Consider the following 16,128-nt stretch of genomic DNA (forward strand, 5'->3'; position numbering starts at 1 on the left):
AGCTCTTTATGGTTTAAAACAAGCTCCTAGAGCTTGGTATGAAAGATTGTCAAATGTTTTAATTGAAAAAGGTTTTTCAAAAGGAAAGGTTGACACTACATTGTTTTTAAAGCATAAAGGTAAATATTTATTAGTAGTTCAAATTTATGTTGATGATATAATATTTGGTTCTAGTAATGATGTTCTTTGCCAAGAATTTTCTAAGCTAATGCAAAGTTAGTTTGAGATGAGCATGATGGGGGAGCTCTCATTTTTCTTGGGACTCCAAATCAAGCAAAGAAAAGATGGCATCTTCATTAATCAAGCTAAGTACGTCAAAGATATGCTCAAGAAGTTTGGACTGGAAAACGGGAAACCTCATGACACTCCAATGAGCTCTTCTACAAAGCTTGACTTAGACGAAGGAGGTAAATGTGTGGATGTTAAATTATATAGATCCATGATTGGCTCATTGCTTTATCTAACCGCAAGTAGACCAGATATTATGTTTAGTGTTTGCTTGTGTGATAGGTTTCAATCATGTCCTAAGGAATCACATTTACTAGCTGTTAAGAGAATCTTTAGATACCTTAAGGACACTCCTAGTTTAGGACTTTGGTATCCTAGAGACTCTAGCTTTAGCTTGCATGCCTTTTCTGATGCGGATTATGGAGGATGCAAATTAGATAGGAAAAGCACCTCCGGTACTTGCCAATTCCTTGGAAATATGCTGATTTCTTGGTTTTCAAAGAAACAAAATTGTGTTGCATTATCTACCACTGAAGCGGAATACATTTCAGCCGGTAGTTGTTGTGCACAAGTTTTATGGATGAAACAACAACTTTTTGATTATGGAATTGAAGTAGGTACCATTCCTATCAAGTGTGACAATACTAGTGCTATTTGTCTCACTAAAAATCCCATCCAACACTCTAGAACTAAGCACATTGAAATAAGACATCACTTCATTAGAGACCATGTCACTAAGGAAGATGTAGTTCTAGAATATGTTGATACTTTGCATCAATTAGCGGATATCTTTACAAAACCCTTAGACAAGGAAAGGTTTTGGACACTTAGAAGAGAATTAGGTTTAACTGACCTATCTTCACTTAGTGTTTAAAATAATTTAGCACTTTTAATAAGTACTGAAAAATGCTTATAATAATAATTTTTGATTGCATTCTTGCTATTAGTTAGGGGGAGTTTATGATTCTTAGTGAAAATTAATTTTATGTTCAAATAATGTTTAAAGATTAATTTAATTGATTTAACATAATTAATTTTTGATATATGAGTTGTCAACACCACTAGAGCCTATTTATTTAGCATTTTAAGTGTTTAAAATGGATTTTTTACATTTTTGTGCTTCATGCACCGATGCATTTAACAATGCATCGATGCATCCCTTTGAATATGCATCGATGCATAAGACCATGCACCGATGCATCCGTCGGGTTTTAGGTTTAAAATCCTCATCTTCTTTATTTTTCTCAAACCCTAAACCCTAAAACATACGGCCATTCGACCCCTCTCTCTCCAAAATCTCTATTTTTGCTCATAATCTTCGGGAAAACATCAGATTCTTCAAGATTTTCATCCTACAAACCTGCTACACTCATTAAATCGCGCAAAACATCTCCTCATTCCCCTCAATTCGAATTTTTCAAGATATTTTCACAAAAACTCTATTTCATTAAATTTTTGAACTTAGGACTAGTTTAGATTAGTTCTAGTTTGAAATAATTATCGAGCATTGGCTATATGATGATTCTAAACTAGTTTCTACAATGAATTTCATCAAAAACGCATAATCTTTCAAAATTGTTTTTGAAATTTCGAATTAAAAAAAAATCGAAAATTACTGATTCAATTGTGTTGTTTTCATGAAAACTATGCGTATTATGACATTAATTTTAAATAGTTTTCAAAACTTTGCCCATTAAGACTTTGTTAGAGAACCTTGAATTATTGAGGACTCATTTGAGTTTTGGGATTAATTGTTGTGCATACATGTGTTTTAAAATTGCAGGTGATATTTCTTTTCCGATTTCCCTAACCATGTCTAATCCCAAACGCCCTAGGTCATCCTCGAGTCGGTCTCACCAAAACCGTCCTCCCGCTCCTAGACCTTAAAATCCATCCAATATTCCTTCATCCCTCATTAGTACTTGTTTTAACATGCCTGAAAACCGTAGGGATGAATTGTACTCTAGGTACATGAACTCCTTCCAATCCTATCGTATTAGGGAAGAGCGTATTCCTTCTCTACAAGCTATGATAAAACTTGAATTTGAATACCTCTCAATTCTTCGCCGATGGAAGTTTGATAAACTCTTTTCTCTTCAACCCATCGTCTTTCACCAACTTGTCCGCATCTTTTATTCCAATGCGGTTTGTATTCATAACACAACTCAGTGCGGTACTATAGCGATTAGATCCTATCTTTTAGGACAATATATCACTATTACTTCTGAATCTATCGCATCTCATTTTGGTTTAGATGACGAGGGTTTATTTAATGAGAAGGAAGATGTGGAATATCCATATCTCCCTAATGCTAGTGTCAGTACCTTTAGGTCTCACCACGATCGATTTCTTCACTTAATGATCTCTTGGTGGTTTAGACCATCCGCAGGTCGGTACTCCACACTACGTGCTACAGACTTATGGTGGATGCACTGTATAAAGAACAAAAAGAAAATCAATTTTCCACATATTGTCTTTAGCGCGCTTGTCGATATCATAAACATCATTCCCTCAAAGCATGTAGAAACCCTACCTTATGGTTGTCTACTAAGCAATTTGTTTATCAAACTCGGCCTAGATGTCTCCCTTGACAATCCTATCCCGCTCCAAAACCCAATCAATATCATATCCTTAAAGAAATCGGATTGGAAATTGGATGAGAACACCAGACTATGGTCTTTTCGACCCGGTAAGCAAACCCCGGGAGCTAGTTCTTCACGAGCTACTCCTAGTTCTTCTCTTGCTCCTCCTCCTCCTCCAGCTCCTGACGCTGATGATGATCCAGAGCTTCAAAGGCTTATGAGAGATATTGACGAGGAAGTACCAGCTCGGCAAGATGATCAAACGCCACCTTATTTCCGATCTTTTCTAGAGTCGTTTGATCTACGTTTTGCCTCCATTGAGTCTACGATTTCTGAGTTTCAGAGGGAGATGCGTGATCGTATGGATGCTCTGACTCTTGAAGTTCGAGCTCATTATCCTCCTCCTCCCGATCCTCCGATGGAGTAGACTTGCTTGTCATGTTTTCTTGTTTTTAAAACTTGGATTGATTTTGATTTTTGTGCTTTGTTTGGTACTTTGAACTTGATTAGTTGTTGGATGTTTGTTTGAGGATGCTTGAACTTATATTTGATTTGACATTTTAACACTTTCTGTTTATTAATTTTGCATCATTAGAAATTTATGACCAAATTATGCCATTTCACATTTTATTATGAATATCGTTTATGAAAACTAATGGCTAATCTCTCTTTTGATTGTGATCTTAGCAGCCTCTTATTAATAAATCAATTGGCTAATGTTTTTCAAAATTCTTGTTTAAAACGTTTTTATAGAGTCTTTTTGATTTAACAAAAAGGGGGAGAAAATTTAAGATGTGCTATAGTAAGGGGGAGTAAGTTTTTCAAAATCGATTTCAAAAATAATTTCTTAAACAAATCTTAAAATTACTCAAATGGTTTGTTATATCAAAAAGGGGGAGATTGTTGAAAACATTTTTGATATTTCGATATAACAAATTAAGTTAAATGAATTTTAAGATTTTACAAATGATTTTACAATTCTATATTCGATTCAATTAACCGAATATCAAATTATTACTCCAAGTTTTTCAAGATCAATTTTAAACCTTACTAAATGTGTAAAATTGTGATTTGTACTTAAACTATTTTTAAAACAATTTTCACAAAGTATTTTGAATCAAAATCAAAGCCTAAATTCAATTATTTGAGGTGATGCACCGATGCATCAACCATGCATCGATGCATTAGTGAATTAATTGAAACATCGAATGCATTCCATGCACCGATGCATTCTCCATGCATCGATGCACTCTGAATATTTTCAAAACATCGAATGCATTTGATGCATCGATGCACACGCCATGCATCGATGCACTCAGGCTATTTTCAAACATCGAATGCATTTCATGCATCGATGCACACTTGGTGCACCGATGCATCAAGTGTTCCAACGGTCAAAATATTTGAATTTTACACTGATGCACCGATGCATCCTCCATCATGCATCGATGCATGAGACGCTCCACCCAGAAAAATTAATTGTTTTCACACTTGAACGGCTCTATTGACTCCACTAATTATCACCAACGTTCAGAAGTGATTCAAGGTGTATTTAAACAAGTTCTCAAGCCCTTGATCAATAAGAAATTATAGAGAAACAAGAGAGAAAGCATCAAACACCAAGTTTGTGCAAATCAAGCCAATTTTCCTTTCAATATTCATTTTGCTTTCAAGAACACCATTTGTGCTCATTTGTAATTATCTTTGAGTGTTCTTTTCTTGTTCTAGAATTGTGCAAACATCTTACCTTGTGAGGTTTTTCTTGTAAGTTTGCAAATTTGTAATCTTCTCTTTGGGAAAAAGAGTGTTCTCAAGAGTTGGGGTATACTCTTGAGGGATTTTGTAAGGTTATCTCTTTGGCCTCAAAAGAAAGAACAAATTAGTGAATTTGTTGGAAAATCCTTAGTGTGGATAGCTAAGGTAGTGGACGTAAACTTTGTTTGAGAAAGTCGAACCACTGTAAATCGCTGTGCAATTACTTTCAATTTTCTGCAAAAGCTTCCACGAAATTTTTAATTGCCAATTCACCCCCCTCTTGGCCGATTCCGTCGATCGATTAACTCAACAATATGTATCTTGGTTTTATGGTAATTATGAAGTTATATCAAGGGTATATTGGTATTTTCACAAGTTAATGATTTTAATAATGTTTTAAAGGATGATAAGCATGATATCAAAAACAAATATCATGCCAAAGTGTTCTTCTCCAGCATCTTCACGTGAGAAGGCTTACAAGGTAAGAAAATATTTTATTTTCAACTTTTGAGCTAATTTCTTTGGAATTGGAGTTATGTCGTGAGATAGGAAAATGATCTAAGCGAAAAACGCTATCATTTGGTACTAATATTGCTTTCTAATCTTGTTGGATTTCAAAGATCCCAAATCTAAGGGTTTGTGTTCATATAAAGAATCATGAAATTGATGATTAATTTTGATGATTTAAAGGTTGTAGATTCATATTCAAGTATGTATGATGATTAGAACATGTTTAATCTTTTTAGAACTTGTTTTATAAATTTCGGCCATGAATGGTTTGAGTGAGAAAAATTATGGAAAAATTATATATGGGTTTGAAATGATGAAGGAAATATTCTACAAGCCTTAGAAAAATTAGGGACAATTTCGTAAGTTTTGAAAAGTTGGGGATCAATTCGTAAATTCTAGAAAATTGATGGGTTGTTGTGTAAGTGATATATAATTGATGTACTAAGCTGGAAATTGTTGTTTGGGAAATTAAATGAGTGTTATATGTGAGAAATAACTATTTTGGAAGTTCGAAAAGATTGATGATTTAAGTACAACACTTGCATAGTTGGGGTACTTAAATGTAATTATACCTTTGTAAAGCATTTGTATGATAGTAATTACAATGCTGGAATTTTGGTATTAAGAATTTAAGTGATAAAATGGTGAAGGACCATTTTGTGTAAATTGGAAAGGTTGGTTTCAATGTTAAAAGGAATTATTAAGTGTTTAATATTTGGTAGAAATGGAGTTATTATGGGATATGTTTATGTTAGTACAATACTAACATATGTATCGTTATGAATTGGTGATATATACAGATTGTGATTGATTTGTAATCGAAACAAATCAAATATAAAAGGGTTTTTAGTGGACAATAGTGAGGCTCATATATTTTAAAAGAAATAAAGTGTCAAGGTGAGTGCAATACATGCATGAAATTATACATGGATGTTTTATACATCATCAGGAAGACTTGCGATAAGTCAACGTTATTTATATCAGCATGATATATGTTATTTTTATAACTATGACATGACATTGAAATGTCACGGTATGAAATCAAAATGCATTGATCATGAAAAATGTGATATTTTACCATGAATGTTTTCAGGTATGAACTGCCCAATGTTAAATATTGATAATATACTTTGCCATGGATGGATCGAATAAAGTAGACTATATGCCCAAATAAACCATTGAGGGACAGGGTATAGTTGACATGTCATAGAGTATAGCAGCTGCAGGTTTATATTACACTATAGTGTATAAGGACACTAAGTGTACATGGTGGGCACAACCTTATGTGTAATACACTTCGGTGTATATGGTGGGCACGACCTTATGTGTAGCACTACGGTACAAATATTACTCGAATACCCAGGGTCCTCAGGGTTGTATATTGGGCTATAGGCTATGAGTTATGGTTTATTGATTAATAAATGGTAAGTATGCAAATAAGCTTACGAGCTTATGAATAATGGCAAGTGTATTGATAAAATAAGCTTACGAGCTTATGAAATTTAAATGGTAAGTATTTTGGTAAAATAAGCTTACGCTTATGGGATAAATGGTAAAAGATTTTATATTATATTGATCATGGTAAAATATTGGATATGCAAATAAAATGATTTTATGGCATTTTGAATTAGATATTGAAAATCATGCATGAATTGTATTGCATTGTTTATTGTTTTAAATTGCCTCACTAAGTATATACATAGCGTGTGATGATTTTCACGCGTAGGTAAAAAGCCAGTAATTGAATAAAGAGTTCGGAATGACATCATGCATCGAGGAGTATATTTCAATATCAGTAAGACATCCTAAGATGTAATATAGACTTAATTAGTGGCATGTAATTATAAATGTTTTATTTGTTTTGTTAAACAAATTTGGAAACAAAATGGAATTTTATTGAATTTATATGTATTTTCGAAAGTTATTGTAGCAGTTACTGTAGCAGCACTGTAGTATGAACAGTAACCACGTTTTAAGCAAAATTTTCCAGTATGTAAATAGGGTATCGATCCCCCCTACAGGGAATCGATCCCCTCACTATTCATCGTCACTGTTCACTATTACTGTTCACGGATACTGTTCACTATTCATAAAAAAATCTTTTGAATTAAATTCATTATAATGAAACATAATTTATATGATATGATATTTTTATAATATCAATTATCATTCTAAGAAAATAAATTTTAAATCACTTGTAAATGTGGAAATGGTTTTAAGAAATCCGGGTGACATCTATAATCTGTATAGGTATAATTATACGAATTATGGGTGTTACAGGGAAACTCAAATTCGTATACCTTAAAAACTTCAGATAGTAGGTATACGGGATCCACAAAATGGTTATAGTCTTGACGTGTATGCGAGCAAGCTGCTATCACATGAGAGCATGAATACTTCAGAGCTTGAAAAAACCCGCAGTCGCACTTTCTGTCTTTTAGATTTACTCTTAACGACACAACTTCAATCCCTTGAAGAGGTCGCGGTAACTCTGTGACATGAAACATTTCATGCCTTCTATATAAGCTTGTTACAGACATTCCATTTGATGCAGAATTTTTTTTCAGTAGATCTGCAACTAATCTAGGGTGATAGACATGACCGCCTTGCATCCAAGTTTAAGCTTGTCCCCCGAGCTTCGTAAAAATCGCCCCCAAACGAAAATATATATTCTTTACCAAAGCCGCTACTGGTAAGTGATGTGCACCCTTTAAGGTTGAATTGATTGCCTCTGCCAAGTTGGTCGTCATGTGTCCATATCGATATCCACCATCATATGCGTTCGTCCATATTTCTTTATCGATGAGGCTGATGTAATCGTATCCTTCCTCGTTCTTCGCCCGCAAATCTTGATGCATTGATTCAAACGTTCGAGGAAGTAGTTCGTAACCTGATTAAAAATGTATAACTTACTAACTTGCTTTCTTTGCAAAATTAAAACAATCGAAAGAAAACAAACCACATCAGTTTCACTTACCCATGCGCACAATTAATTGACGCTCATCATTCTTCTTGTATCTTCCATGGTAGTTCGCAATAATGTATCGGAGACAATACCTATGTTGGAAAAAGGGTGGTTGCCACATTGGACCCAAAGACTCCATTGCTGCTTTGATCCCAGCTCCGCGATATGAAATGACACAGATGTTTTCCCTCGTGATAATATGTGCACGTAAATTTCGAAGGAAAAAAGCTCAAGAATCTGTATATTCTCCTTCGATAAGAGCAAAAGCAACTGGAAGAATGTTGCAATTGCTATCTTGGACAATTGCCAATAATAAAACTTGCTTGTATTTTCCATACAAGAAAGTCCCGTTGATCTGGACCACAGGCTTGCAGTATTTGACAGCATTAACGCACTGTGGGTAACTCTAAAAACTCGGTAAAATTGGCATCGATCGCGAAGAACTCGATCATTATGGTATGCATAGGAGGTTTTGAAGTCCACAATTATTCCAGGATTCAACGTCCGCACCAGCCTAAACCAACCTGGAAGTTTATTGTAAGATTCATCCCATTCGCCATGAAGTTTGACAATGGCATTTTGTTTTGCCAACCAAGCTTTTTTATAGGAGATAGTGTACCCATACTGCGATTGTATAGCTGAAATCAACACTGTAACAACTATATGAGAGCTTGTTTTTACTATGGACATGATGGCTTGGCATATCATTTCAGAGTCCAAGTTGGGATGATCTTGGTTGACCCCTCCAGCACAACATGTGTGAAAACCATTGTATACTGTTAGTTCCCATATGTTGTTTTTCATCTTCATTTTTGATACGCGAACCATCCAATTGCATCCGTTTTCGCGTCGAGCACAGTAGCATACATATTTTTCGGTCGTGGATCGGTTGACTCTGGACTGAACATAATTACGTATATTGTAATTTTTTATAGCCATCACCGTTTCTTCTTTGCTTGAAAGCTCCATGCCTAAAGATAACTCACCATTATTTATTGATGAGTAATATCCATAGTCACCGAGATGAGGCATATCCGTAAATTCTGGCCCGTACATTGCACCATAATCAGCTTCATATATGTGTGCAGGAGGGTCAGTTTGTGTTACATTTCCTGAAACTTCATCATCATCAGAGTTGAATTGCGGTGATTCTGGGTGAATGAATAGTCCAGTCTCAGCACCATCCGCACCAGGCTCAAGAAGCGGTTCTTCTGGTGGAGATGATGGTTTCTCCATGCGCTCCACATTTAGGTCGAAGAACCTATTACTTGCACACCTTCCCCTTGAACTAGAAGGCATATCGACATTGAGATCGAAAAAGCTCGCAGTCGAATGCCTCCCTCTGGAGCTTGAAGCCATCGTGTCAAATGGAAACTGCACAGATGGTTGCATCGATGGCATCTCCATATGGTCAAAGAAATTTGCAGATGAATGTCTTCCCCTTGAACTTGACGCGGTGTTGCCATACAGATTATTCGTGGACCCACCTCGGTACATATCGTAAAGAGTTGCGGATGAATGTCTCCCCATTATGACATTAAAATCATTACACATTACTATAGTCGGGTTGTCAACTTGATCAACTTGTTCAACCAGCCCATAGTGAGAGCTTAATGATTGACCCCGAACAGCACACACTTAAACAAAATGTGCATACTTCTCAATATCGGCGTTTGAATAATTACTTTGAGCTTCAACCATCATTTCAACATTATCATTGTTCGAAAGTTCGAACGCTGTATAAGTTAATGATAACAATGATGTTGGAAATCTGTACTGCAATGACGACATTCTACTATTACTTCCAACATAAATCTTCCTCGAAATCTTCGTTATCAGCTCTTCAAGAATTATGTTTCTCTTTAATGATATTTTAACACGCTCATTTGATACGAAAACAACTCCGGTTTCATCTTCTCGAATTTCACCATCATAATAAACAATAGCTGAAAGTCGCGTCATTCTTTGAGTTTAAAAGTGCGGCAATATTATATCTGAAAAAAATAACTGAAACAAACCTGATTAAATAAATAATATATGAACGAAAATATAACACAATAAAATGTTTACACATTAACATAAATAATTTAAATAATATAATTTTATATTATTACCTGCACCGCAAAACTATTTCGACGTATGCTCCCGCTTTCTAATTTGACAAACACAAAAATTAATTGAAAATAATTAATATACTATTTTTTCAAATAATCATAATAAACAATAAGTATAATAAAAAAAGTATAACAAAATTACCTTATAACGAAAAATCGCACGAAATTCTAAATTAAATATGAAAAAATTGTCAGAATTATTGACTAGTTGACGGAATTATTGTATTAATTTATAAGTTAAGAGGAGAGATGCGAGGAGATGTGAGGAGATATGAGTAACTTAACCCGGGGAGAAGGGTATTTATAGCCAAGAAAAGTTGTTATAATTATACAAGGCGCGATACCTGCAACTCGCCTTATATACTTATACCAGTTAAATGTATGGTGCAGCTCCTGCCTCGCGCTATGCCCCTACGTGGCATAAGGCGCACTCTAGGGACCGCACTATACTCACGTGTATTCCATATCAACATATAGCGCGGTGTAGGAGGCGCGTCTTACCCCACGTGATGCCAAATCAGCATATAACACAGTGCAGGAGGCGCGTTTTACTGTAAAGGCTGTTAGATCAAAAAATATAATATAATCAATATAAGATCAATAAATATACCGATCACCGATAATTTTTCGAAAAAAACGCCAAGTTTCTCTTCCCTCTTGTTTTATACTTTTTACTCTCCTTTTCCTCGAGCTCTGCATAAGCAGAAACAGAAGCCAAAAACACAAATAATGCTGGCGTGTTTCACGGACAACCTTAGCTTATGCAGAGCCACTGCTGCAATTGGGTACTTGTTCCTGTTACTCTTTTCTTTCTTCATCACAATTTCCGCTGCTTGTTTTAATGGAAACTGCCAGGTTCCTTTCTTCTTTCTTCCTTCCTTTCCTTTTCTCTCTCTCTGTGATACGTTCAGTTTTGAGCTGAATTCGCTAGAGATCGTTTCTGTTCTTGACTTATGTTCCCAGGCTACAGATTGTGGTTCAGGTCTTTATTGTGGGAACTGCCCAGCTTTGGGCAAGAGTCAACCTTTTTGTACCAGAGGTCAAGCTATCATACCCACTTCTGTTGTAAGTGCACAATTTTTTTTTTCATTCAGTGAGAATTTAGTTTAATTTTGTTTCCTTTTTGGTAAGGGAGCTCTTTGTTTTCCATTTCTGTGTATATTTTGGTGATGGATAGGTTTTACTATTCTGTTGCTTTTTTCTCTCTCTCTTTTGTACACTTCCATGTTGTTCTCTGAGCAAATTGTTGATGGGCATTTATGTTTTTGGTGTGAATTTTGGGTGCCAGATTGGTGGATTGCCTTTCAACAAATATTCATGGTTGATGACCCACAATTCCTTCAGCATAGTGGATGCACCATCTCTACAAGGCGTTCAAAGACTGACATTTTACAATCAAGAAGACATTGTTACTAATCAATTGATGGTGTGTACTCTATTATTTTGCATCACCTTTAAATGACCTTGTTAGTTATTGTGATTCTAAAGGAAGAGACCCGGGTTCAAGCAGCTATGTCTGCATACTCTGTGTGCCTTGTCAATAGTCTAAGAAAAAATTATGAACATATACTATCTTGTAGTCACTACGTACTGATAAAAAATCTAAAGGAAACCATAAAAAGGAGGAATTAGACATGATCGGCTAAAATTACATCTAGTCTAGTTAGGTGATAATGTGAAAGTTTTATTCTTTTTTTACTCTTTGTATGATTTTGTCCGTTTGGCATTAAATAGAATTTACTTAGCTTCTTTATGGTCTCCAAAAATATGGAAATATTTTTTGCTTGCATCTTGCCTTTTTAAAGAAACAGATGAATAATTGATTTCTCTATATTCTAAACTTATTTGCTTTGTGGTTGGTTTTTATCCAGAATGGAGTGAGGGGACTGATGTTGGACATGTACGATTTTAACGACGATATTTGGCTTTGTCATTCATTTCAGGGACAATGCTTCAACTTCACTGCCTTTGTAATATGTCTTTCCATCTTAGAAATTTAGCAGTTATAATGCGTGCTCTTCTTTCTAATTTTTAATTTTCCATTTTTTCAAGACAATTTGAATTGTGCTGATTGGATCTTATTCAGCAACCCGCAATTAACACCTTGAGGGAAGTGGAGCCATTCGTGACTCAGAATCCATCAGAGATTGTAACCATTATAATCGAGGACTATGTGCATACACCAAAAGGACTGAGTAACCTTTTCACGAGTGCCGGTCTTGACAAGTATTGGTTTCCTGTGTCGAAGATTCCAAAAAAGGGTGAAGATTGGCCTACTGTGAATGAAATGGTGCAAGTAAATCACAGGCTTCTGGTTTTCACCTCAGTTGCTTCGAAGGAAGCGGAGGAAGGAATTGCGTACCAGTGGAAGTACATATTAGAAAATGAAGGTAATGGTTATGTACGTGTGGTGCTTCTTTCTAGGTTCATATTGTGTTCTTGCTATCGACTATAGAGTAAACAGCTTAATGATATTTTGGGTTCAGCTGGAGATCCAGGGGTAAAGCCAGGCTCATGCCCAAATAGAAAAGAATCATGCCCAAATGGTTAATTCGGTCGCTGATTGAATTAATCAAAATCAAATTAATTGAATTTTTGTAATTAGATTAATATTTTTATATAATTTAATGGATGTATAACAAGCTGTTCTAATTACAGCAATGTAACAACCATGCCTCAAATAGGCGGCCCTTTGCTTCAAAGTTCAATGTCATCATAGTGACAGAGAAAAATACCATTCTATTTTTTTAAGGGAAGAGGTCCGTTATAGCTTAATCATAATTAAAGTATAAAACTAACTCTTAAGTCTTAATTATTTCCAAGTTAACATAACTAGTTTTCTTACAATAATCAAAGTCCACAAAACAATAACAACAGCAAACTAGTACGCATCACTTGTGAAAGAAGGAAAGCTGAGATGAGATCAATCATTAAAAAGCACCCCAAAATATAAAACTCAATCTAATATAAACCAGAATCATACGAGTCGGTGAAGATATCTTTATAAATTCTTAATTTATGAAGGAAAGGATATTTGGGTTTATCTTATTGTACAACAAATGAATCACCTTTAACACGTTGATTGAGTATATATACATGGGATGGGATGGGATTGGCATGCCAATCATGTGAATGGCACTGGATCCACTACCTATATTCATGTGGCTTTCTTTCCTTCAATTCTTTGCATTCAGTGATGATTGAGAGGAGGCGGTCGTATAGTCGTTTTCTATAATTTTTTTTATATATATTTTAGATATTCTTTTTGTATTTTCTATAATGATTTGATTGTATTCTTATGTCAACTTCTGTATAATAATAAATTAAACAATTAATATCAGATTAGTTTTGATAATCCCCCCACAAATCCTAATAAATATGAAGATTTGATGAATAGGTGGGATTTGATTGGAATTGGAACTTGAACTTGAAGCAGTCCCACAAAATTCTTGCAGAACGCCAAGTTTTCGATATTTGTTGGAAATGTATAATGAATTATGTACATGCGGCCAACCTGAGTAGCCAATAAGAAATCTTCTTCAGTAAAAAGTCAGTTTATCTATGTTTTTACTAATCATTTACATTAAAAATCATCACCAATTGCAATGGAAAATCAATTGGACAAAGCCATCAGATTTGATTGAAGGCCATGAAACTCTAATTTTCTCTTCTTTCTTCTACCTCAGTGTGATCCAGCTCTCTGAAACTGGCCAATTGGCTGCCGCTTCATCACAAGCCAATTCATGAATCCGATCCGAAGGTGATGAAATGTAACTCGAAAATGAAGGAACAGAGCTTGATTGAGAAGAAGCTGTTGATTGAGATGAAACCCAATCTGGGAAATCAAAAGGAGATTTTGGTGAAGCTGAGAATTCTTCAAATGAACATCTCGAGGATGTTGATTCTTCTTCTTCTTCGCATCGATTCATTGAATTTGAAACGATCTCATCATCACAAGAGATGAATGGATGATCCAGGAGCATCTCGGCCGTCCATCGCTTCTTCGGATCCTTAACGAAGCATTTTCTAAGAAAATCTTTTCCTTCCTCGGATAAATCTTGAGGAATTCCAGGCAATTGATCGCTAACCCCAATCTTAAACAACAAAGCCGCCATGTTTGTCCCTGGTTTGAAATTCCAAGCTGCTTTCCCAGTAAACATCTCAACAATGGCACATCCAAGTGCCCAAATATCAACAGCTGAATCATACACGTTTTCATTGACCGACTCTGGTGCGATATTGAGAGGAGTTCCCCTGATTTCCATCCTCCTCTGTTCTCCCTCTTCTTCTTCTTCCCCATTTCTCTTTGCCAATCCAAAATCAGCTATCTTCACATCACCATTACCAAACAAAAGAATATTTTGAAGCTTAATATCACAGTGAACGAACCCTTTTGAATGAACAAAGCGTAGCCCTTTAAGTATCGATCTTGCGTATCTCCTAACATCGGATTCCATCAAGTTCCCGCCGCTTTTCTTCAGCTGATCAGCCAAGCTTCCTTTATCAGCGTACTCCAAGAACAAATTATACAACCTCACACCCTTTTCGACTGTATGATTTCCACCTAAACAACGGATGATTTGGGGGCAAGAACCGATTCTATCAAGCACTTCCTTCTCGTTCTTCAGCGAAACAGAGTCGATTAGTTGGCAAGACTTAACAGCCATTAAAGGAGATTTTGAGAAGCCATTTTTGGGTAGCACCAAATTGACAGTGCCGAAACTTCCACACCCAATCGTCTCCCCACGAATCCACTCCATTGGACACTCCAACTTCCACTCAAGAATTCTACAACTTTGGGTTTTAGGAAAAACAGAACGCTTCTTCGTTTGTTTTGAGGCAAAATGAGCAAAACAGAGGTTACAGGACGTGATTGTGGCGCAAATACTCCCTTTATATATAGGGATGGATTTTTATTTTAATTTATTTTATTTGGTAGGCGTCGGCGTTCCAGATGAATTGAATTTTTCCTATAATTAATGCACGTGATAGGTGAGCATATTTTGTTTGTTTTATTTTTTATTTGAATTTCCGTATCTTAATATGAAAAAAACGGCTTACCTTCCCCTGTCTTGAAAAACGTGGTAGCTATCACCCCTCTTACAAGATTTTTACTCCATATAATTTATACATCCAAAAATAATTACAATAATATCTAATAATTTATAATTTGATTTAATAATTATAATATATATAGAACTAGAGATGATAATTTAATTGATATTGATGAGCTTTCATTAGAATAAATTTGATAGGCTTAATTTTTTTAGAAAAAACATTTTTGAGTTGAGTAATTTGATATAGAATGAGGTTGGATCAGATCAAGTTCGGATTTAAGGTGATATTTTTTTTATCTTGTAAAATAAGGATCTAATTATAAAAAAATTATAGAGATGGGTAATTTATAAAATAAAAATAATTTTTTAATTAAGTCTTTATTTTATAAAATACAAATAATTTTTTATATATTTATGTCAGTTCAGTTGAATTGGATGCATGATTTTATTACAAAAATTGAGGTTGAATCAAGTATTAACGGAGGCAATACACTACTCAGGTCATGTCAAATCGAGTAAACGATGTATGTTATTCGAATCAGATTGAGTAAGATTTAAATAAAAGATGTATGCTTTTCCGATTGGAGTAGGTAACCAAAAACCCAATCCAACCCTAGCATTGCCAACTCTGTATATTACATTATAATAAGTTGAGAATGAAAAATAAGGAGTAAGTCGACACCGTTTTTCGCGCGGGTAGAGAAAGACCGATACTGACTCGGGGGTTTTCTTTGAAAATTATCTCAAAATGTGACGAGTTGCCACCAATCATTTAAGGTGCGATTGGAACACCGTAAAAACCGAGTGATTTTAATAAAACATTTTATTTTAATAAAATATCTAGTTTTGGGGTTTGAAAAAAATCCAGAAATCAGGTTCGGGAGTCGATTACGCGTAGGGAAGGATTAACACCACCA

At 35.1% G+C, this 16,128-nt stretch overlaps 2 protein-coding genes across 2 annotated transcripts; one reads left to right on the forward strand and one right to left on the reverse strand.

Moving 5' to 3' along the window:
- Positions 1 to 10,834: 10,834 nt before the first annotated feature.
- On the forward strand, positions 10,835 to 12,705 carry LOC120122742 (PI-PLC X domain-containing protein At5g67130-like). The gene is made up of 6 exons (XM_039141850.1): positions 10,835 to 11,009; positions 11,118 to 11,219; positions 11,443 to 11,580; positions 12,026 to 12,124; positions 12,241 to 12,544; positions 12,641 to 12,705. The coding sequence occupies exons 1-6, from the start codon at positions 10,884 to 10,886 to the stop codon at positions 12,703 to 12,705; spliced, it is 834 nt and encodes a 277-aa protein (XP_038997781.1). The 5' UTR covers positions 10,835 to 10,883.
- A 999-nt stretch (positions 12,706 to 13,704) lies between these two features.
- On the reverse strand, positions 13,705 to 15,010 carry LOC120122613 (mitogen-activated protein kinase kinase kinase 17-like). The gene has a single exon (XM_039141742.1). It carries the CDS (start codon positions 14,912 to 14,914, stop codon positions 13,832 to 13,834), a length of 1,083 nt encoding a protein of 360 aa, XP_038997673.1. The 5' UTR covers positions 14,915 to 15,010; the 3' UTR covers positions 13,705 to 13,831.
- Positions 15,011 to 16,128: the final 1,118 nt, after the last annotated feature.

Source organism: Hibiscus syriacus, unplaced genomic scaffold (genome assembly GCF_006381635.1).
Source record: "Hibiscus syriacus cultivar Baekdansim isolate YM2019G1 unplaced genomic scaffold, ASM638163v2 tig00110387_pilon, whole genome shotgun sequence".
In the NCBI taxonomy this organism is placed as follows: Eukaryota; Viridiplantae; Streptophyta; class Magnoliopsida; order Malvales; family Malvaceae; genus Hibiscus; species Hibiscus syriacus.